Raw genomic sequence first — 24,242 nt, 5'->3', positions numbered from 1 at the left:
CTGCTTCAGGTGCCTCCTTTCATCTGCAGCAGGCAGGGGTGACCGAGGAGTTCAGCACAATTTTCTTGTATTTTTAGTTAAAAAGTGTAGTAAGCATTTTAAGAATGATAAACCCTTGAAAACATCAAAAGAGTGACGTGTTTTCTAACAGGGTGAGGTGCTGGTGGAAGGGGTGAGGAGAGCAGAGATACCTCACTCACTCACTGGAGCCCTGTCCAGCCCAGCCATGGAGGGGATCCCACTCCCAAAGAGAGATCCCAAAACACCCTAAAACACCAGGCAGGTTCTGGAGCAGCTGCTCCCCACAACCTGTTCTTAGCAGGTATCGTGCTGGGAGGGAGCAGGGAGAAAAGCAGGATAAAGCAGGATGTGTTTTTACATAGAGATAATTTTCTGAAGGAAAAAGATAAAGGCCTCACTCTACACTCTGTGGAAATGCACTTTTAATCACGCTGTAATTTCTTCTATTCAAGGATTTTTTAAATTTTTTTTTTTTTTTTTTTTTTTTTTTAAGAAGCAAAAACCCAAATAACATCCAAGATGTGCTGCCAGGGAGCTGTGCCGTGACAAATGAGGCTCCTGCAAGAGCAGTTGTCATCATGCAAAAGCAGGGACTGAGTGTGCAGCCAGCCCAGCTCTGCACTCCCAGCATCGAATCAGCCTCCAGTTCCCAGCCCCTGCCCTGTGCAGCACACTGGAAACATAGTGGTGTGAGATAATGAGTTTTCTGAGCACCCAGGAGAAGAGGTAAATCACACTTAAAAAATTAGGTGGGAATAACAAGGATTCATATTTAACCTTCCTCCTTGAGTGCAAGCAAGGCTGGAGAAGAACAAAGGGTATTCAGAAAGCAGCAATATTCTGTCACAGAAGCACAGAATGATTTGGGGTGGAAGGGACCTTAAAGACCATCCAGGGCCACTCCTGCTGTGGGCAGGGACACCTTCCACTGTCTCAGGCTGTACCAAACCCCATCCAGCCTGGCCTTGGACACTGCCAGGGATCCAGGGGCAGCCACAGCTTCTCTGGGCACCTTGTGCCAGGGCCTGCCCACCCTCAAAGGGAACAATTCCTTCCCTTTAACTAACCTAAATTTCATCTCTTTCAGTGGGAAGCCATTCCCTGTGTTGTGTCCCTCCATCTCTTGTCCCCAGCTCCTCTCCAGCTCTCCTGGAGCCCCTTTAGGCCCTGGAAAGGGCTGTGAGCTCTTCCTGGACCCTTCTCTTCTCCAGGTGAGCACCCCCAGCTCTCCCAGCCTGGCTTCAGAACAGAGGGGCTCCAGCCCTTGGAGCATCTCCATCTCTGGGCTCTCTCCAGCAGCTCCAGGTCCTTTCTCTGCTGGTTTGGGCCTTCTCGGGAGGTGGGGTCTCACCTGAGCACAGGGGGCAGAATCCCCCTCCCTTACCCTGCTTCCCACTCTCAGCCCAGCCCAGAGCTGGATTTCAGGGCTGCCTGTGCATCACAATGCAGAGAAAACCCTTTAACCCCTAAACCTTTGTATCCCCACCCCCTGCTTTGGAACACAAGCCCTGAAAGCAGCAGCTCTGTCCAAAGCAGAGGATTCCCCCAGCAGGGACAAGCAGGATGGGTTCCCTTAAGGGCACTCACTGCAATTTTGGCCTTGACAGTGGCCAGCTTGTCCTGGGCTGCTGCCAGCTCAGCGTTGGCCCTGTCCAGAGCCTGCCTCTTGGGCTGCACCTCGCAGAAGACGCGGTGGAAGCGCATGATGTTCAGCACCCACGAGCACAGCCCGGCCGCCGCTGAGGACTTGGTGGCCATGAACTCGGGGTTGAACTGGGGGTCTTGCAAATAGGGCTGCAGGGCTTTGAGGCAGTTCTCATGGATGTTCTCCTTGTTGAACTTGATCAGGGAGTCCAGGAAGCTGTCAACCCTTGCCATGGCCACTTTGGCTGCTTTCCAGCTCCTGTCCTTGGGGATCCTCCCTCCCGGGGCCGTCAGCACCATTACGGCCGCAGTGACGTTGCTGACAGCGGCAGGAGGTGATCCAAAGGACCTCAGCTCTGTCAGATTGGTCTGAAAAGGGGAAAACAAGGTTGTTAGATAAAAATGAATGGGCTCTCTTTTCACCCTGCCACTAATAGAGTCAGGCTCCCAGGCTATCAATCTGATAAATTGGGCTCCTCGCGGCCCCAGCAGTCCTGCCCTTAGATTGCTGCTCTGCATGTTCACAGCACAGCTGCTCCATTCCCTGCTCCTGACATCCCCCCTGGGGCCAGCACAGCACACTGCTCCTCCCTAGGCTCCTGGGGGAGCAGGAGGTTTTATGCCCTCTCAGAAGATTGGGATAAATAAGCATGAAACCCATAGAAGTAACAGTCAGGCCCTCTAAAACAACCTTCAGAGGTTCCCTTCATGCTCCCTCCTACCCAAGCTGAGATGCCAATGCCAAAGCCATCTATGATTCCCACATCCTGCAGCCCTCGAGGTTCAGGGAATGCAGCTGCTGAGAAAGCCCAGGCACCCTCACAGGGCAAGCAGCCAAACTGCACTGGAGGATCCAAAAGGGCATTTTTGTCTCTAACTCAAAAACTTTGTTTCCCAAGTTTTCAAACTCGTTATCACACCTGGCTTTGCAGATTTTTATCTTGCAGGTGCTCTGCACTGGGTCTATCACAACCCACATGCCGTTCATCATTGCCCATGTAACAATTATCTTAATTATCATCCATATATATGTAATTATCTCATATATGCATAGACTTATCTCTCCATAACACTTTAAATAGCTTCTCAGTTTCTCTCAGTCACTCTCACTGCCACCAGCCCCTGCAAAAGGCAGGGGACAGAGGGGCTGCAGCAGGTCCCACACACACAGCCAAAGCCAGGCTGAGCCAGCCCATGGTCACTTCTTGGCTCACACAGGAAAAAAAAAAAAAAGAAAAAGGAAAAAGAAAGTTTAAACTGTCAGGAGCACAGAGAGATTTAACCCTGGCAAGGCTGAGCAGGGCCAGCTCTCCTGAGAGCAGTGTGGCTGTGGAGGTTTCTGGAGGCACTAGGAGGTTTTATTTAAAGCATCAGAAGAATCATCCTCCCAGCACAAACACAGAAATCAAGGTGGGTTCAAAATGCAGCTGTGGAGGAGGAAACAGCCTGGCCATGTCCCAGTGGCTGTGGCTGCTCTTCTTTTGCACTGGCAGGTGACACTGTCACAGAAATGTCCAGGTATCCACATCCTCACTGACTATATGGATTTATTATTGGGTTCTACTCAACAGCTTTTCTCACTGTGTTCCTTGTTAGTGTTGCACATAACCCTGCAGTCCAAGGAAGATGTCTGAGATAATTGGACAGAAACTGTGCAAACACACATAAACATTGTTGATTATTCATGTCAGTGAGCAGGCTGGGCTCTCTGATATGTCTCCAGTCAGCAGGTAAAGGAGACCATGGCTTCAACTGCTCTGCTACTGCTGCTTTGCAGTTCCCTGGAGAAAATGCCAGCATTTCCCCCATCTTTGCCTAATGAGAGATTTTACAGCACCAGCACAAACCTGGGGAACAAAATGGCGAGACAAACATTTTCCTTTTGCACAGTCCTTTACCTCCCACAAAAGAAATCCAGAGCACAGGTGTCTGTGGCAAAGCTATCTCCTCCCCAAAAGCTAATCCAACAGAATCCCCATTCTGGATGGCTCCAAGGTGCTTTCCTGTCCCCCAGCAGGGCCAGGACTGAGCCATGGTTTGAGGCCTTGCTGTGAATAGGGGTTTTCCAGCTGTGGTTTTCCATCTATATGCCCTGGAGGCTGCTGCCCCAGGGCACTAAAAACAACTGCAGGTCCATCTCTCAGGCACATCACAGAATCACACAATGAACCAGGCTGGAAAAGACCTTTGAGATCATCAAGTGCAACCTTGTGACATAACACCTGCTCATCAACTAAACTAAGCACTGAGCACCACATCCAGTGGGAACCTCTGGAGCACCCTTGAAAGACAAAGTTTCCAAGGAACAAAAAGTCCTCCCCAAACAAATCTCCAGCAATTAGAGCAATGTTTATCTCCTGATCACACGTTTTTCCCAGTGGAATCTTCCTTTGGACCAGCTTTGTCTGCTCCTCTCCACAGCAATGAATGAAAGGGAATGTGGTGCAGCCTTGTGGATTCTCTGAGTTCCACCAGGAACCCCAGAGACACAGAATTAACCCAGTTGGAAAAGACCTCTGAGATCACCAAAGTCCAACCTGTGACCAAACAACACCTTGTCAGCTAAACCATGGCACCGAGTGCCACATCCAATCTTTTTTACACACTTAAGCACCAGCAGGGAGGAAGCTGGAGGAGGGACAATACAATGCCCAGAACTTGGGCCATCAGATGACACAGCAGAGGAAAAATACTGAGAATCCTCACCCTACCTTGTTGAGGGTGTTGAGAGCAGCCTGGGCAGCTTCCAGGGCAGGCTCGGCCTTGGCCAGGTCCTCCTCACAGTCCTTCTGCTTCTGCTCCACCTCCTGGGTGATGAGGGCCACCTTCTTCTCCTCCTCATCAGCCACAGCCTTCTTCCTGCTCATCTTCTCCGTCTCCACCCCCACCACCTCGATCAGCTTGTCAGCATCCTCGTTCTTCTGCTTCAGCTCCACCTCTTGGGCTGCCAGCTTGGCCTTCAGCTCATCCACCTGCAGGGCAGAGGTTTGTGGGAGCTGCAGTGGAGATTGCAGCTGGGATCTGCTGACAGGGCCAGCCCTTGGCAGAGCTCCAAGGGTCAAGGGGCTTTAAATGTGATGTCAGATGAGCCTGAAAAGGGACATCCCCTTGAGCTGGCAGCCAGGAGGCCACCAGCATGGCTGTGGTGGCAATTCCTCACACCCTGCTCACACCCAGCAGCCCTCAGCAGCATTTGCAGGGGGAAAGCTCACACTGGCTCTCACTTGCAGACAGAAAACCTACTGCTAAAATCCCCATTTCAGTGAATTTACTCAGACTCTGGGCAGACCACAGAAGCTTTCACTGCCTCATCTCAGGCTCATAAAGGTTCACTTAGAGCTCCTGGGGTACATCTTTACCAACACACAAATACAGGAAGGGAAGCCAGACGCTGGTTTTGGCGATAACCCATTTTGATACTGGGAAGGAGAGCACAATTTACAATCCATAAACTGAAGCTGTTGACATTTGGCATCCACTTCACATGGAGAGCAGTTTTTCAGGACTCTCCACAAGCCCTCCATCCATCACCATCCCCTGCTGCCTGCCTCTGTGGGGACTGCTCTCACCAGCACAAAGGCAGGGCTGGAAATCTGGGCTCACACCAGCACATAATCCCTTCGTGTGACAAACCCAGCAGCACCTCCTTGTTCAGTTCCAAGTCTCTGGGGGCTGCAGGAAATTGAAGTGGCTGATGACTGATATGGTTGTGACCTTCTGCCCAGAAATCAGTCTTTGTGTGCTGGATACACGCACACAGCTCCAGGGCTTTACATGGCCGGGACAAAACAAGCAGAGGATTAAAATCCACAGGCACTCAACAGCAGCACAAAGAGCAGGTGTAAGATCAGCCCCGGGGAACAGACAATGCCTTGTCAAGCACATGAAGCAATGGAAGGGGAAACGGCTTTGTCAGGATTTTTAAAAAGCAAGAATACTGGAGAAGAACTGTTTGTGAGGGCCTGCAGTGACAGGATAAAGGGAAATTACTTCAAATTGAAGTAGGGCAGAGATATCAGGAAGAAATCCTTCCCTGGGAGGGTGGGCAGGGCCTGGCACAAGTGCCCAGAGAAGCTGTGGCTGCCCCTGGATACCTGGAAGTGTCCAAGGCCAGGTTGGACAGGGCTTGGAGCAGCCTGGGATAGTGGAAGGTGTCCCTGCACGTGGCAGTGAAAAAAATGAAATTTAGAAAACTGAAACCTTTAATTGTCATATAATAAGTGTATTAATATCTTAAATGTTTATTTTGTAAAAAGGCACTTCCGTGCCCCACCCTAGAGAGGAGGGGGGGGGGCAGTGAAGGGGGAGTTGCCTGGTCGCTTGGAAACCGCCCGCAGGCCCCTCCCCCAGACCCCAGAAGTGGGCTGCCTGCCGCCCTGAAAGATGGGGAGTCTGCACCCCCCAGACCCTTTGACCACCTTAAAAACAAACCTCAAAAGCGAAAAGCCGGTTCCCTTCAAAGAAGCTCGGCAGCCGCGGCTCCCCCCCCAACCCCCGCCAACGCCGGAGCAGCCAGCACTGCCACCGCCAAAGCAGGGAAAGAGAGGACCGGCCGCTCCCCCAAGCCTGGCACGGGGAATCTCGGAACCCGCGGAGCCGCCCCCCCCCCGGCGTGGCTCCAGCTGCCAAGCAGTCGCCCGTCCCGGCCCAAGCCCGGCACGAGAGAATCCCGGAGCCCGCGAAGCCACATCCCCGGGGCGCCCAGACCGCCACCCTGCTCCGAGAAAGGGGAACCCATGCCTGCCACGTTCCGTCCCCATCTAGTGGGACGGTGCTGCCCTGGTGCTGCCCACCTCTGAAACCTCCAAGACGCCATATTGAATGCCATGAGAGCCCACAGCCCCTGCTGCCCAGGCTGACCCCGCATGCAAATCAAAGACCCCGAAGTGCATCTCAGGACTCTTTTAACACCAGAAACCCCTTATAAAAATAAAACTAAGTAAAATTAAAACACACAAGAACCAATGCTAGGCCGTGTAGACCCTAAAGTATCGAGAGAACTGATTTTTCCAGTTTTTGTTACTGGCTGTGACTTAAGGGTGCCAAACCAGAAGTGAGACCCCCGAAGTAAACAAAAGCAACTCAGAACTCTAGAAACACTCCCAGCGAGGGGCGGGTTCTCCAGCTCTGCTCAACTCCCTGCAGCACAGCTGAAAAGACCCTCCTCCTCCACAGCGCGCACGGGCAGCCAAAAACCCCTCGAGCAACCATTGTAAGAGCTAATTAATAAAGGCATTTTAAGGAGATTATTATTATCTCTGCCCATTTTATTCATAACAGCAGGGGGTGGAAAAGGATGGTCTTTATGATCTCTTCCAACCCAAAGAATTCTGTGATTCTATGAGAAACCTGTGAGCAGCTTCCTGAGTGCAGAACAATCGGATAAGCAATTAGTAATGTGAGATGGAAAGGGAAAGAGCAAAGCAAATGAGAAATTCAAGGGTAATGTGCTGTGACTTCATCAGGGAAAGGAAGGGAGAAGCCCTTGCCTACCACCAGAACAGCATGAGAAAAATTATTAAAGAGAAGAAAACCTGGAGGGCAGGCTCCCAGAAGACTCATTTTATCTGATTGTCCCTGCCTTGTTTCAAGAACACAAAATACATCAAAAGGTCAGCGATTAATTGATAGCGCCAGCCAGGCTCGAATCTGGAATCCAGTGATGCAATATTAACCACAGCCATGCTCAGAATTACTCAGCAATGGAGCAATGGGCGCTGACCTCTTGGTGCCACACACAGCACTCTGAAAAAACAAATGACTCATCCCACACATCTTCCCAATCCATTATCTCCTAATAGGAAGGAGGCTTCAACTTCCCTGAGTGCTGAGGATGCCACTGTCCGCAGGGAGAGATGGTTGCATAACACTGCTGGAGGAGGAAAGTTGGCCAACAGCATCAGGGTGTCCGAATCTCCACAGGAAAGCAAAAAAAAAAAAAAAAAAAAAAAAAAAAAAAAAAAGGGTAGAGGGGAACACAGTAAAAGGAAGTAGATAGGTTATTTTGAAAGAGGAACAGCAAAGTAAAAAATACCTGCAGCCCCTGACACCTGACACAACAGCTGAGGCCACTCTGAGCCTACAGAAATACACAAATCTCATTATTACCTTGTCATGGACCCTGGAGGATGCCAGTGATGAGCACCAGTCCCCAGAGCTAAGGCACAGCCAGGTGACACCCAGGGATCAAAATCCTCCACCTTTACTTTGAAAATCCCCCCCCAGCACCTCACTCCCAAGCACAACCTGCAGGTGACACACCTGAGTGAGAGGGAGGACTCTTCACTTCCTCAGCCCCAAGGCCAAGTATTTCCATTCATCCATTTCCATGGGTGAATGTAAAGTTCTGCCCTGTAAACCTCTGCTCAAGATTGAACATGCTCATATGAGTTCCAATACTGATAAATATCCACACTCTGGTTTCAAATCAACAGCAGTTTTGACTATTGCGCACATCTGGTAATTTAGGTGTTTAATTTTAGGCCCCCCCGTGCTAATTTTAAACTTGAATTTGACATATTTGTCCTCACTGCTCTGCATCTTAATTACCTGCACAAGGAGGCACTTCTCAGCCCGGCCTCACTGCAGCCAGACACCAACATTGTGCTTTTTCATCCTTCTTGTGATTTGATTTTCCCATCCTTCCCATTGCCTCCAAGTCCTCCACCACTGTTCTGTGGCTCATCAGAGAACTCTGCCCACACAGCACCCACTGAAGAGAAGCCTGAAGGATACAGAAGGCTTTCCCACGTGTCACAACAGACCCAGGGACTTGTTTTCAAAAGATTCATTTCACATTAGGTGCTCTCAAAAAATTTAAACCTAATCCATTTTATACACCACTGGGAGAATCTTGAAAAAACAGCAGCACCCCACAGGTCCATCAGAACTATTGTCTGCATGGGCGAGGTGAGGTTGTTGGAAAATATACCAAGTTTTAATATTTTTAGTTTTTAATTTTATAACATCAGTCAGGTTTGTTTGCCTTTGTCCCCGGGGGAAGGGAATTTATGTTTCTTTCCAGGGCATTGTTCCACCAGGCAAGGCCTGATGAACTTAAAATCTCAACAGACTGTGAACAGCCCAGAAGATACACAAAAGATAATGACCATCAAGGACCATTAACGACCAAACATCACCCCTGGCATGGTCAGAGACACCTGGTCTGGGAAAAGAGAGAGGAGAATGAGAACTTAATTAACATTGGAGGGGAAGATATCTGTAACCAACAGGCAACCAAATAGTGAGAACTCCCTGACTTGGAACCAAAGAACATTGAACAAATGAAACCCTGGATTTTGACTAAATAAAGTTTGTGAAAAATCTGGTAAAATTCAGGTGTAATGGAATGATTTTCTCTGCACACCCAGGCTATGTGTGGATGAAATTATTTCTGTTGCACATCATGGCCAGAAAATAACAATGCCTTGATTCTCTAACACAACCTTGTTGGAGGGTTTTTGTTTTTCCTGCAGTTTTGGTGACAAGGTGAGGTGGGGTGGGGTGAGGTGAGGTGTGCTGGACAAGGAGGGCACAGCCTCGTGGCTCCAGTGGGTGCCACCAGTGCTCTCTGCTACCCCTTTCCTACAAAGGTGATGCCAAAACCTGCACAGGGGACGTGGCAGTGCCCACCCTGCTGTGTCCTGCTCCCTGAGCAGAGGCTGTTTGAAGGGAGATGGAGATATCAGAGCTGAGAGGCACCAGCGCAGCCCATCCATCACCTAGAGGCAGGCGTGTGTCCCCTCGGGCATGAAAGACGTGATTGATGCCCCCAGTGTGTGGAAAGAGATGGACCTGGCAGTCCTTCCTTCTCATCAACCCCCTGCATTCCTCCAGAGCAGCTGCAGGAGAGCCTCATTTGCCACTGGGGAAGCTTTATAACCAAACATTTGTAATAGTTAATAGAATATGAAATGGAGAGTGAAATGGGAGTGGAGATGCAGGTGTCACTGCTGAGAGATTTGGGGAGCACCCAGAACAACTTCTAGTCACTGTCAGAGGAGAGTGCCAGTGTAAGTCTTTAGCAGGGGGATCTTGGGATGACTGATGTGCATTTCAGGCATGTATTAGCTTTCCTTAAAGATAGATAGCATAATGGAAGGAAAAATGAACATCGGCCTCATTTTAACAGCATGTGCTATTTAGTTTGAAAGAATCTTGCTGAAGTTATTGTAGATTTCCTGGATGCAACTCCAAAAATCACTGGCTGTCCTATGTTTTCTAAGCTGTTTTGCCCCTGCAGCTGAAATGTAACCATTAAAAGAGGATGGCAGAGTCAGCTGGATCCCAATCTCATTTTATTTACTGAAATCTTTCAGTTACTTCCAAACAGCAGAGAATGGACCCACACCTCTCCATTTTCCTCTCCAGTGCAGAGCATCACTTCTGCTCCTCCAGAAAACCCAGCTCAAGCCAGACTAGAGCCAGGATCCAGCACAAATTTCTTCCCTGTAAAGTCCTCCCTCAAACCAGACACGAAAAACAAGGAAAACCAACCGCAAGGAGTCCTTACCTGTGCAGAAGTGCTCTTGAGCTTCTCCAGGCCATTCTCCAGCCGCTCCATTTTTGCCTTTAAATCCTTGTCCTTTTTAAGCAGCAGGCTCTGGTAGAGTTTGATTTGCTCCAGGAAGGACTTGGGGGTGGTGTAGTTGTAGCGGCGCTCGTTGCTCAGGTACAGCCGGGACATCTCGTTGACACTGATGTGGACGTGGGCCATGAATTTGCTTATTGAATCCTTGACTGAGTCCTAAAGGTAAGATGGGAAGATGAGGAGAAACTGTTTTAAACAGCAAACTATATATAACACAGGATCTGTGCTGAATATAAAGGGATTTGGTAACTTTTCATTCTGCTGCAGCACAATCCAGGGTGTGACACCAAAGCTGATCTCCTTTCACTGTTATCTCTAAAATAACTTTGTTGCTCATGTACTTTATACCTTTTTATATCATTTTATCTCACACATTATCTAATTCCAAGCAATTTCTCTACAAAATAACAGTTCTTTTAAGTATAAAATTGGGCTTTTCTCCTGTACAAATGGGAAAAATGCACACTCCTAAAAAGAAACATTGTAGGCTTTATTCTTCCTAAACCCTGCCTGAAAAAATGAAATAAACAGAAATGAATCTCTATTCTAGTAGCAGATTGTCATTACTGAGAACTTGGCCTATTTTTGCCCTTGAGGATTCCAGAGGCTCAGACACAAGTGGGGAGACCAGAAGGTTATTTTCTGTGCAGGTTTGAGGCTGCCCTTGTCCTGGCAGGGCTATCCTTTCCCCGGGAGTGCCATTGGCTCCCAGTGACACCTCATCAGGTCTCAGTGACACCTCATCAACTCCTGGTGATATCATCAGCTCCCAATGACACCTCATCAGCCCCTGGTGACACCTCATCAGCTCCCGGTGACACATCACCAGGTCTCAGTGACACCATCAGTTCCCAGTGACATCATCAGCTCCCTGTGACATATCATCATGTGTCCTGTTGACACATCATCACCTCCTGGTGACACCTCAGCTCCCAGTGACACCTCATCAGCTCCTAGTGACATCACCAGTTTCCAGTGACACCTCAGCTCCCAGCACACAGGTGCCCATGGCTCTACTGCCAAGGTCCATGGCTCTCCAAAAAAGCATGGAATGTGCTTTAATGATGGTTTGGTTGAGTTTAATGCACTTCAGTGCTATCAGTGATGCCCCTCTAGACAGCCACCAGCTGCCCTGGCTGTGCTGCAGGGTAACCCAGCCCTCCCTGCAATGGTACCAGAGACACGAGACCACTCCTGGCTGTGGCGAGCCGTGTCCCCAGGGTCCCCCAGCAGGAGCTGTGCTGGCTGCTCACCTGCAGGGTGTCCATGTCCCTCAGGAAGCAGAGGCTGACAGACTCCAGGGCCTCCCGGGGCCAGGGCTGGAAGCAGTCAATGGTGGTGCAGCTGACCAGGGCCGGGAAGCGGCGGCTGTGGAGCCTCAGCCTGGGGCCCATGGGGGACAGGCACAGCGCAACCTGCAGAGCACAGGAGGGCACTGAGGGGCAGGGCAGGAGCAGGGAGAGCAGGATCTGCCCCTGCAGCCCCTTCCCAGAGAGGATCCCACCCCCCTGATGCCTGGAGAGGGTGCCTAGAACAGAGGCTAGACAGTGTTAAAGGAATAAAGTGGGTGTCTCGAGTTGCAATGCAAGATGTACCCAGAAAGATGTATTCTATTGAAACCAGCTGGGGCAGTGTTCTTTAGCTCGTCCATGACCCAGCCTCCCTCCAGAGGATATCTACTGTTCATGGGCCATCGAGGCTCACTGTAGGGCTGATAAAATTACATCATCCCATTGGGAGATGCTCCACTCAGCAGGAGGAGTCAAGCATTCCTACCTGGATCAAACTTGGCATTCAGGACAACCTGTTTGCGCTGGATTCCCAGAGAAGGACCAGACCCATCTCACCACCACTGCAGCTTCAGAGGAAAACTACACCCTCTGGATCATCTCTGCTCCAACAGAACCACATCTGTCACTGCAGGAGGACTTGACTGAACTGCTACCAACACCCTGAACCAACAGGGGGTCAGGTTGTATTCTGACTTTGTCTTTTTTTTTTTTTTTCAATTTTGCATTTTTATTTTAATATTCCTAGTAAAGAACTGTTACTCCTATTCCCATATCTTTGCCTGAGAGCCCCTTAATTCCAAAATTATAATAATTTGGAGGGAGGGGGTTTGCATTCTCCATTCCAAGGAAAGCTCCTGCCTTCCTTAGCAGACACACCTGTCTTTCCAAACCAAGACAGTAGGTATTTATTAAAAAGCTTTCAAAGGATACACCTTGGACAGTAAAAGACCCTGGCCAAGGCTACACTCAAGATGGACACCTGGTCTTGAGCTTTCACACTTTTATAAGTTTTGGTGCATTTACATATCGAGGTTAATTGTCCAATTACAGCTTCAGGTTATGAAGTCCCATCCTCCTAGTTTGCTCTCCTCAATTCTAAAACTAAACCTTGTTTATGAAAATATGTATTGGTTCCCAGAAAAAAACAAGATAGGACAGAGCCCTTTTACCCCCTGGGGCTTGGAGCTCTGGAATTTTATCTTTCTGGCTAGGGAAAAGGTAGAGGGAAATACTGAAACTAGCTACACTAACACAATAATAGACCACAAATACGTTTGTAAAGAACACAGAGACTATATAAAAGGAAAAAGACAAAAAATCATTCAGGACCAACCCCTCCTGCTCCATCTCACCTTCAGCTGCCGTCGAACTCGCTCGATGAAAAACCTCCAGCAATTGTCCCGGGAATCCACCAGCCCCCAGCCTCTGACTTCATTCCTCACACTGCTGATGATGTTTTCCACTTCATCATCAGGGAAGAGATCCGGGATTTCCCCTAGGAGAAGAGGGCACGTTGGGGTTTACAGGTCTGGATTTTGTTGCAGTCTTAGAGCAAAGGGAAGCTGCTGCCTCCCTCTGCAGGAGCTCAGGGATGTGCCCTCTCCTCAGGTAAAAACCCTGCACCAGGTGCCCCTGGGCCCCAAAAGCAGCAAAGAGGCATGGAAGGTCATTCTGCTGAAAAATAAACATCTGTGAGAGCAAACTTCCTTATAAAACACAAGGGAAAGGAACATAGAATACACTTAGACTCAAAGTACAGAAAATCTCTCTTTTTTTTTTTTCTTTTTTTTTTTTTTTTTTAAGCTCTGCAGTCTAATTAGATTACAAAAGAAATATTCAAATCCCTAATATGCCATACATATTATAAAATCATGGTGGTTTTGCAAATGCATTAATTACATGTAAAATTTTTACAGCTGTTCAGGGCCATTTCCAGCAGTGGTCAAATAACTCCCAGACAATCCAAACATTTTAGAAATTAAAAATATTGTAAAAACTTTTGAAAGTTAATAGTTAAGCAGTTGATTGCCAAAAATGCACCCAACCTAATATTTTTTTTAGTGCTTCCTTAATTTATCACATATTCACTTCCTTTCTGGCTTCTGATTTGATTAAAATCATAATTATTGAGCCAGATACTTTCAATACAAGCACTAATCACTTAGAGTAATGCACTAATCAGAAATCTGCTCATTCATCAAAAAGATTAAAAGGTATATTTTGTTCTAGATGATGCCACCAAGTGAAACAAGTGAGACAGACACCTTCCACTATCCCAGGCTGCTCCAAGCCCCATCCAACCTGGCCTTGGACACTTCCAGGGATCATCCAGGGGCAGCCACAGTTTCTCTGGGCATCCTGTGCCAGGGTCTCCCCATCCCACAGGGAATGATTGTCTCTTGCCCTGTCCCTCCATCCCTTGTCCGGCTCTCTTGGAGCCCCTTTAGGCATTGGAAGAGTCGATAAGGTCTCCCCAGAGCTTCTTTTCTCCAGGCTGAAGAATCTCAGTTCTCTCCTGAGGTTCACCTTCAGTCCATCTTGAGTGCAGCCTCAGCCAGGCTCTTGTACTGCTCAAGGTATATCCTTTGAAGGCCTTTTAATATAAAATCCCTACTTTATTCTTTTAACTCTGTCTAGCCTGTGTTCCAGGGTGCCTCTTTAGGCATCACCTCCCCAGGGATGCTTCGGAATGGCTTTTATTCCAGAGCTCAACCCATGCAACTTCCAGCTCATTTCATCATTGCCCCTTTGTCTATTCCAGAATTCCAGGTGCTACCAGGAGAAAAACTCCACTGCAGAGGGGGGAGAGGAGAAAGCAGAGTCCAAGGGCTGTACCTGATGCCAAGAAGTCATTCACCAGCACCAGGAACTGCTCGTCCGCCACCTGCGCGTCGCTCAGCAGGAACACGGAGCCCACACTCTTCAGCCCGGCCTTCAGGTACAGGTTTGCCAGGTCTGCCTACAGGTGGGAATGTGAGAAATGGATTTGTAGAGGATTCTCAAAGCCTGGCTGAAAGCTCACAGAGTCTTGTCCATCTGTGTGCAAACTCTGGGATAAGGTGTGCTGCCTGAGAAAGGTCATGGTATAGAGAAGACGTTGTTGAGGGGAAAAATGAAACTGGAAACAAGTTTCAAATTATGGCCTTCCAATCAGACCAGATATTTTGGAGCATTAGAACTGTGAAAGATTTCAGTGAAGAAATATTCCTTAATATCCAGACTGAGCCTCCCCTGGCCCAGCCTGAGACCGTTCCCTCTCCTCCTGTCCCTGTTCCCTGGGAGCAGAGCCTGACCCCCCTGGCTGTCCCCTCCTGTCAGGGAGTTGTGCAGAGCCACAAGGTCCTCCCTGAGCCTCCTTTTCTCCAGGCTGAGCCTCCTTTTCCTAGCTCCCTCAGCCACTCCTGGTTCTTTAGACCCTTCCTCAACTCCAATCCCTTCCCTGGACACACTCCAGCCCTTCAATGTCCTTCCTATCCTGAGTATCCCAGAGCTGTCCCCAGCACTGGAGGTGCCCCAGCAGTGCCAGCACAGGGGATGGGCACTGCCCTGACCCTGCTGCCACCCCAGAGCTGGGACAGCCCTGGTGGCATTGTCCTCTTGCCCATCTGGTCATACCTGGGCTCAGGTCATCCTCCTCAGCTCTGCTTCTCAACATGCAGCAAGCCTTCAGGGCAAGCTCTGCTCTTTATTTCCTTCCCCTCCACCTCTGCCTTTTAAGTCCTCCAGTATTGGATTATGCCCTTTTCCTGACCCAGAGATGGGGCTCCTGAGAGGTGTTTCAAAGACTTTTATTCCATTTTCAGTCTCATGAGAAGGGTGAGACAATACAGGTGTTACAATTCACACCATCACAATCAGAAGCCAAACTATTTACTAATTACAATACATTATAAATGTTTCTTGGCCTATCAGCTTTTGTCACACAATGCTGTTAATGCCTTAAAGCCAATAATCTAAATTACCCCTTGTGGGTCCTACTACAGTGCAGGATCCAAAGTATCTAGTCTTATTTGCAAGGCCATCATTTGAAACTTGTTTCTAGTTCCATTTCTCTTAATAATGTCTGTCCTATCCCATGGCATTTCTAAGTCAGCATTTTCTACCTCAAAGTTTGCACACAGATTCATAATATGTGAGCCTTCTGTCAGGCTTTGAGAATTTTCAACAAAGCCATTTCCCACACCCCACCTTGAGGTCAGGGACGCCGTAGCCTTTCCTCAGGGTGATCTGGAAGACCTCGAGGGAGCTGAGGAAAGCTGCCAGGCGGGTCAGGCTCTGCTTCCCACTGCCTCCCAGGCCGACCAGGAGCGCGTTCCCTCGCGGCGCCTCCAGGATGCGGCTGATGCGGCAGCTGAATTGGAGCATACAAAACCCCTCATTAATAAGAGTGTTTTCCTATTTCTCTGCCCACTGCTTTTTGATACATATTTTATTCACCAAGAAATTGTATTCTGAGAGAGATGAGGAGTGTCAGTCTTGGAGATGTGGCAACAATCAATGCCAGCATAGGGGACAAGTGCTGTGCTGGCCCTGCTGCCACCCCAGAGCTGGGACAGCCCAGGTGGCCTTGCCCTCTTGCCCACCTGGTCACACCCAGGTTCATGTCCAGTCTCTGTCACCAGCACCCCCAAGGCCATTTCCCAAGCAGCTTTCCATCCCCTCTGCTCAAGCCAGGAGCATTCCATGGGGTCATTGTGCCCCAAGTGCAGGACCTGGCTCTTGGCTCTGTAGAACTACAAATTATTTGCCTCAGCCCACAGATCCATATTCCTACATCCTCCAGGAGACTCCACAAAACCATCTGCACAGACAAATGATGGAGACATAAAGGCAGAAAAGCCCCTTACACATGGCACATGGCATCCTCAAACAATACCAGGTTCATGGCAGCGTTGACTTCATTGTAGCTGTCCAAGGCCTCCATGAGGATCTGGTTCAGCTCCTCCCAGCTTGGAACTGGCCTATAGCCAGGTTCCCCAAGGCCTTTGGCAAAATGGCAATAAATATTCATGTGTTTGGCCTGCTCCAAAGTGTCCTCAATGTCCTGTAAAAGAGAAGGAAATCGTATGGAACAAATACAGGAAACCCTCCGCAGTTCTGAGCCACTTTCCAAGAGAACCGTGGTGTTCCAGCATTTTTACGTCCACACAGTTCACCTGCATGGTGGAAAAGGGGAAAAAGGCACAGGAGGGAAAGAGTGGGAAAGGAAAATCCCCACTATTGATTTCCCTTCCAATAAACCTGCTCTGTTCTGTTGTCATCAGAATTAGACCTCATCAGACCTCAACACTTACGTCATAGCATTTCTTCACCATCTCCTGCTGGATTTTATCAAAAGTATCACAATCCATTTCCTCAGCCATCCTATCCCGGTACACCCGGTTTGACTCATGCAGGTAGAGCTTCACCAGGTCTTGGGGCTGCTTCACACATTCAGGGGTAGAGAACAGAAGGCCCTGTGGAGAGCAAAGACAGACAGGAAAGTCAGGTTTGACCCTGAGGGACTCCAACTCCAGCAGCCTCCTAAGGGTGCTGAGTCCCCCTTACAGCACCCTGCTCCTGAGGTGCCCAGGAGCACTCCACACCAAACACCCCAGGGAATGTGTCCTTTGTTCATCCAGAACTCCCAAAACTGCTTCTCAACCCAGGAGGGTTTGAGTTGGAAGGGACCTTAAAGACCATCCCATCCACCCCTGCCATGGGCAGCGACACCTTCCACTGTCCCAGGCCGCTCCAAGCCCCATCCAACCTGGCCTTGGACACTGCCAAGGATCCAGGGGCAACCACAGCTGCTCCGGCCAGCCTGTGCCAGGACCTCTCCACCCTCACAACCAGGAATTCCTTCCCAACATCCCATCCAGCCTTGCCCTCTGGCACTGGGAAGCCATAACCTCTGTCCTGTCACTCCATCCCTTGTCCAAAGTCCCTCTCCAGCTCTCTCAGAGCCCCTTCAGGTACTGCAAGGCCACAGTGAAGTTACTTCAGAGCAATCCTCAGGGGGAACAACTCCAATTCTTCCAGCCTTTCCTCCCAGCAGACCTTCCCCATTCCTCTGATCATCCTGGTACCCCTCTGGATTCTCTCCATGTCCTTCTGGGAGGTCCCCTGGTGCTGGAACCCCCAAGCTGGACAAGTGCTTTAGGTGAGGTCTGACAGAGCAGCACAGAGGGGTGGAGTCACCTCCTTCAACCTGCTGCCCACAGCCCTGGGAACAGCTGTTTCCCACATTCTTTTGAAGGTTTTTATTCATAGCACCCATTTTGATCCCCCAACCAGCCTGCCCTGGCTGGGCTGGGGTCCTGCTCCCAGCAGGTGGGACCCTCCAGAGCCCAGAAATGTGGTTCTGGCACTAGCCCAGACATGTGGTTCTCCCATCCCAACCCCATGCCATGGGTGCTTTGTCAAGAAGGAAAAATGGTTTGGAAACATTACTAGTGGCTATTTATTCTTTTAATCAATTAATTCTAATTAGGTGCATTCTGCCTGCAGGAAATATCAGTTGCTGTCTGCTTAGCACAGTATGTTTACCATGAATTCTATTAATGCATAAAAAAATTATATTTCAAAGAGGTGTCGCCTATACTAAGCCTATTAACAGCACACAGGGTTTTCAATGGTATGAATTTAACAGACAGCTTTTATTCCTAACATCTAATTATATATACATTAAATATTAAATGCATTGAAAGCAATGTAAAACAGGCCCTCTCAGCTCACTGGTCCATGGCTCAGATTGTTTGGGTTTCACATCTGTCATTACAGCTGTCAAATTATTTTATTTATTCCAGAAAAAAAAAAAATAAAATTGGTGAGAAAAGCTGACAACTCAAAGAGAGGAAGGAGAAACACTTCAGATTCTAAACTGATTAAAATAGAATTCAAAATCATTCAATCCCTCTAAAGGGAATGAATCTAAAGACCCCCACACCCCAAAAGCACAAGGGACACACAGCTGTGGGTCACTGCATCTGGGATGGAGGTGGGGCCAACATGAAAAAGAAACAAACAAAAAAAGGGGATGGAGAATCCCTTGAAAGGACAATGAGGAGCGTTCCTGTCACCATCCTCTGGGCCAGAGCTGGGATCTGGCAGGATGTTTTCTGTTACCCTCCAACCCTGGCACATTCAGAAGATGAAATTAAAGCCTCCCAGTGAAATGCTCTGTTTCCTTCCTGCGCCTCTCAAAGCCCAGATTAACTGGAAGTCAGGATTTAACATGACCCACATTTCACGTCAGAGCTGCTGATGTTCAGCTGAGCACAATGACAGGCCTGACTCCTTCCTCACACAATGGACTTATTCACTTGTTCAAGGTCCTGGTCCCAGATTTCCCTGTCTGTCACTCCTTCAGCTCCTGTCTGATGGGTACTGAAGGCATTGAACTTCCACGTTCCCACTTTGTGAAATCAATGTTAACAAGGACAGTGACAAATTACCAGCTGGGGGTTTAGAACAGGCTATGGTGCTGACCCTTGGCTTGGCTGCTGAGGAATTTATCAAATTTTATTAATCAGCCTGAAACTTTGAAATGTTCTTTGAGCTCTATCACCAGCTGCTTCAAAGAGACTACCGGGGAAAACAGAAAAACAAAATCTCACCAAGGATGGAAGACAAGACTTCTGAAGCTGAACAACGTCACTTTGGTACAGTGGCTGGCACTTCAGTTTCAGTGGTAAAATCAAAGCTGGTTTGGATTGTTTTATCACCTCATTAAATGCCATCCTGCATGTGCCATGCTGAGCACCTGAGAGGACAAGCTGGTACAGCCACCAAACTGTACTGGCTCTGGCAGAGCAGCTGAACCAATCACTGCTGTCCCCTCCTCAGGGCCAGCAGCGCATGGAGTACCCACCCCCTGCCCCATGCACTGAGAACTTCCCACCCACAGCCACACAAGTGAGGTGGGGCTCACCAAGACAAGCCCAGCTCCATCACACTTGATGCCTTAAGTTTTATCTTTCATGTATTTCAGGTTCTGTGCTGCCCAAGGCTGCAGTTCTGAGCTCACAGTCAGTGTCACTCAGCTCTGCACAGAGCAGGGACACAAAACAAATCCTTTTCCTGCTGAAGACCAAGGACAACTTTCAGCCCAAAAGCACAAACAATGGTGGCTGAAGGGAGGAACAAGGATGGGACCTCACAACCTGAAGCTGTAATTGGACAATTAAACCCCAATACACAAATGGACCAAAATTTATAAAAATGTAAGATCTTGTGACCATTTGTCCATTTTGTGACCATTTTGGGTCCACCTTTGGTGCAGCCCTGGTCAGGCCCTGTCCTGCCCAAGGTGTACCCTAAATGCCCTTCAATAAATATCTACTTTATTCTCTCTGTCCAGTCTCTGTTTCAGGTCAGCCTTCCCAAGGCATCACACTCATAACAGAAGGGATGAGGTCAGGAGCCCAAAGCTCTTTCCAATTTGTCCTTTCTCCAGCCAGAGGACACTTCAAATCCCTCTAAATCTACACCTCCTTCTGGAACTGTGCATCCCTCCCCATTGGCCAGAGGAGGCTGGAAAACAAATAAGCTTTTGATTGATCTTCCCCACCAGTCATGGGTGATGGCTCTGCAATCCATTCAAAACCAATCAGGAGTCAGGGAATGGCCCAAGGTCACCCCCTTAGCTCAGGGGACACCCATGTTGTGTCATCACTGAGTGGGACACTGTGCTTGGCTCACCAAGAGGCAGAGGCACCTCAGCTGCCTGTGACATTGGGACAAATTCTAAATCTCCAAACTCAAAATTGGGATAAACTCCTGTTCCTGACACAGGACAGGAGCTGCACTTACTTGGAAGATATTGGAGAAGTCTCTGAGGTTGAAAACATAGTGGAACTTGACAGCTGTTGGCAGGAAAGTGGCAGCCACCTTCCGATGCAGCCCCAGGGCCAGGGCAATGAGCTGCTGGGCTGATTTCTGCACAGCCTCTGAGAAATTTCCACTGGCCAGGTGCTGCACTAGGATGGTGCTGTAGATCCTGGCCAAGGCATCCTGACCAGGGTTGGAGAGAGCGAAGACACAGAAGTGGCGCTGAGGAAGAGAAAGTGAGACATGGAAAGGTCAGAGAGATGGGAAAACACCTCCCAGGTCAGTGCCCATTCTGTGGTTGGACACAGCACTAAACAATCTCCTTTGGGCTCCACTTCCCAGGAAAGGTTGGCCCTGATGATCCCTCGAGGTTCCTTCCAATCTGGGATGCTCTGTGATCCCATGACTTGGAATCCACCAGAACTATGTCCCCCTTCCAATTTTCCAGCAGAGAACAGCTGGCAGGTGACACCTTCTGCTGGCTGAACAAGGGATTTTCAATGGCATTTCACAAGGGAAGCTCAGTCCACTGAAGAGGTGAAAGGTCTGAAGGTCCCACTAACCTCTGTCTCCAGTAGGCGCAGCCCCTGGAAGGTGCCACCTTCCAGAAGATCCTTTGTTGATTAGGAAATTGCAGAGGAAGAGAACACAGGATAGTTAAGATTAGAAAATACCTCTGAGATCATCAAGTCCAACCTTTGAACAAATCCCAAACCACACTGTGGAGTGCAACATCCACTCATGTTGGAACACATCCAGAGTTGGTGACTCCACCACTACCCTGGCCTGCAAGTTCCAATGCCTGACCACCAAAAGACTTTCAAGAACTATGGTCCAGCAGTAAATATCACCTAGAGGAAGGTAAGATCTGCCTGTCTGGACCAGAAGTTTTCCTGAGAGTGGGTGTCCAGCTGGCTGGGAACTTGTGACTTCTTCCTCCCACTGAGCAGCAAAACAAGAGGAAACACAAAGAAGGGAGAAGGGCAGCAAGTCTGCTGCCGCTCCATTGGGAATTACAGTCACTTTACAGATCCATGCTGTTTCCCCTGATTGAACAACAGCAGGATCTGCCACAGGTTCTCCTGAAGCCTTGAGCCTGAACAATCCACCCAAAAATCAAGACCATTGAGCTTTACCTGGAGCCGGGGGTTGATGGTGAAGCTCCCTGCAGTGGGGTTCATACAGGACACATACTGCACATTGCTGATCTCCTTCAGGGACAGCCTGCTCCTGTCGTACCTTGGGGCACAGCAAAAGCCACAGATGGTGACCACAGCCAGGGCAGTCACCGCTGCTGTCCCTTGGGTGTATCTGTGGGCTGCCTTGTGGTTTCAGGGGGTCACATTGTGCACTGTCCCTGTGCCCTCAGACTATTGGTTCCTGATCCCATACTTAAGCCTGTGCACACCACATGGTCAGGTCTTTTGTCCCTGATTCCCTTTGGTGTGCTGGAATAAACCTTCACTGGAATTTGTCATACAAAAGGCCCTTCTTGCCTCTCCTCACTGAACCTGCCATGGTGTGCATGGTGTGTGGACTTTTCCGAGCACCTCCCCAACTGGCTTCTTCAAAACAGATGCTCATTGGGAATAGCAGCATCAACCACCATCTAAATCCCACCTTACTACAACCAGACTGGACCAAAAGCTCTGAGCCCAGCCCCAGCAGCCTCATACCAGTGGCCATAGTCCAGGTGCTGCCTGAGCAGTGTGTGGGGCTGCACGGTCCCATAGGCGTCCACCTCGGGCATGTTCAGGTCATCGATAAAGTACACCAGCCTCTTTGTGCCTGGGGGGCCATAGTTCCTGCCAGCCTTTTTCTCCAGAGGCTTCTCCAGCACACCTGTAGGGGCAGGAGTTACTGGGAATGATTGCTCAGCCCAGCCCTCTGCCTGCTGGGAGCAGCTCCAGGGAGCCCCAGCCCTCCCAGCTCCACCTGAGACGTTTGTGGCTTTTTAGGAAGGAAGAGGTGGTCTTGGCATAGGACACTGCTCCCAGCAGGACAGTGGCTGTTCCCAGGGCAGGGGTCCTGTCTGGGATTGGCAGGATGGTGGCTGTCCCCAGGCTGTGGCTGGGAGCCCTGCAGGGTGACTTAGGGCAGATTTTGGGTCTGACTCCACCCAAATCACAAAGTTTTCAATGCCTTCTCATAAACAAAACACAGCAAACTGTGTCTGCTCCAAGTCAGGTCTGCTTCAGAGCAAACACAAGCTTGTCATGCAAGACAAAGCCTTTTACATCCCTCCTCCTTTGTTTTAACTCAGTCCTCCTGGCTGAGATTATCCTGATCCCCAGCACAGCACAGGACTCACTGCCCTGTGTCCCCAAGCATGGACAGCAGTGGCTTGGCACTGGGATGGAGCCAAGGAGGTGCTGGAGCACAAAGCCCATGAGCTGATTTTGTGACAGAAAATGCATTTTTTTACATCTTTCATATAAAGGGAAAAGGTGGTTTTAGGGCCAGGACAATTTTCAAATAATCAAAATAATATTAACATGTTCAAATGCACCCAAGAGAATCACAGAATCACAGAATAGTTTGGGTTGGAAGGGACATTAAAGACCATCTTATTCCATCCACCCCTGCCATGGACAGGGACACCTTCTATTAGACCAGGCTGCTCCAAGCCTCATCCAGCCTGGCCTTGGACACTTCCAGGGATCCAGGGGCAGCCACAGCTACTCTGGGTACCCTGTGCCAGGGCCTCCCCACCCTCACAAGGAACAATTCCTTCCCATTATCCCATCTAACCTGCCCTCTGGCAGTGGGAAGCCATTCCCTGTGTCCTGTCCCTCCATCCCTTGTCCCCAGTCCCTCCCCAGCTCTCCTGGAGCCCCATTAGGCCCTGGAAGGAGCTCTGAGCTCTCCTTGGAGCCTCTGAGTCCAGAGAAGAGCAATGAAACTGAGCAAGGAGTGGCTGAGGGAGCTGGGAAAGGGGCTGGAGAAAAGGAGGCTCAGGGGGGACCTTGTGGCTCTGACAGGAGGGGACAGCCGGGGGGGTCAGGCTCTGCTCCCAGGGAACATGGACAGGAGGAGAGGGAACGGCCTCAGGCTGGGCCAGGGGAGGCTCAGGTTGGACGTTAGCAGGAATTCCTCCATGGAAAGGCTGCTCAGGCCTTGGAAATGCCCAGGGAGGTTTGGGGTGCCTATCTCTGGAGCTGCCCAAGGAATTTCTGGAAGTGGCACTCAAGAGCTCTGGGCTGAGGACAAGGTGGGGATCAGGCACAGGACTGGATGATTCTGGAGGGATTCTCCACCCTCAGGCATTCTGTGAGTCTCTTCACCAAACTGAACAGCCTCAAACATCTCCAAGTTCCCTGATCCCATCCCCAGCATCATCCAAATCTCCAGATAACCCAACAAGACTCAATTCCAACACAAGCTGTCCCATTCCCACCCAGTTTTAAGCAGAATCCCACATAAGTAAGAGAGAGCACGGAGAGAAAACAACTCATTTGGAAGCTCTGGAAAAATCCCATTTGTATTTTTGCAGAAGGCTGAGGTCGTGTGCTGCTCTAGACTGTGGTATATTGCGAATATTTACAACACTGGAGTGATATTTAATGCAAATCACCCCACACTGCTGCACAAAATGTTTTTATAGGTTATTGATTTTTTTTCACTGCGGCCTGAGCAACCTTTACTGCCTCAGGAAGGGGCAAAGCAAACAGCAGCAGCTTTTCTGGGTGCTGGGATGATTTTCCTGCCAGGGGTTTTCTTGGGGCCCGTCCTCACTCCCAGGTACTCCCAGCCCTGCTGGAGATGGAGGCAGAATTTGTTTCACTGCCACAGTTTGGGGTTATCACCAGTCCTGTAAGCAGCAACAGCATGGCAAGGAGCAGCCCTTTGTAATTAGGGACAACTGGGAGTATTGATAAAAAAAA

General features: G+C 49.4%; 1 protein-coding gene across 1 annotated transcript in view; it reads right to left on the bottom strand.

Moving 5' to 3' along the window:
- DNAH9 (dynein axonemal heavy chain 9) overlaps positions 1–24,242 on the bottom strand; it is a gene marked incomplete at both ends in the record, with an annotated part of 164,566 nt that overhangs the window by 91,298 nt on the left and 49,026 nt on the right. The window contains 12 exon segments of the mRNA XM_083874519.1: positions 1,609–2,034; positions 4,377–4,637; positions 10,178–10,411; positions 11,509–11,670; positions 12,900–13,042; positions 14,383–14,506; positions 15,736–15,898; positions 16,395–16,591; positions 16,842–17,003; positions 20,341–20,580; positions 21,495–21,597; positions 22,035–22,200. Coding sequence (XP_083730645.1) covers positions 1,609–2,034; positions 4,377–4,637; positions 10,178–10,411; positions 11,509–11,670; positions 12,900–13,042; positions 14,383–14,506; positions 15,736–15,898; positions 16,395–16,591; positions 16,842–17,003; positions 20,341–20,580; positions 21,495–21,597; positions 22,035–22,200 — 2,381 coding nt within the window.

The sequence above is a fragment of the Zosterops lateralis genome, assembly GCF_965231275.1.
Source record: "Zosterops lateralis genome assembly, chromosome: 18".
In the NCBI taxonomy this organism is placed as follows: Eukaryota; Metazoa; Chordata; class Aves; order Passeriformes; family Zosteropidae; genus Zosterops; species Zosterops lateralis.
This window is presented reverse-complemented; position numbering and strand designations above follow the sequence as displayed.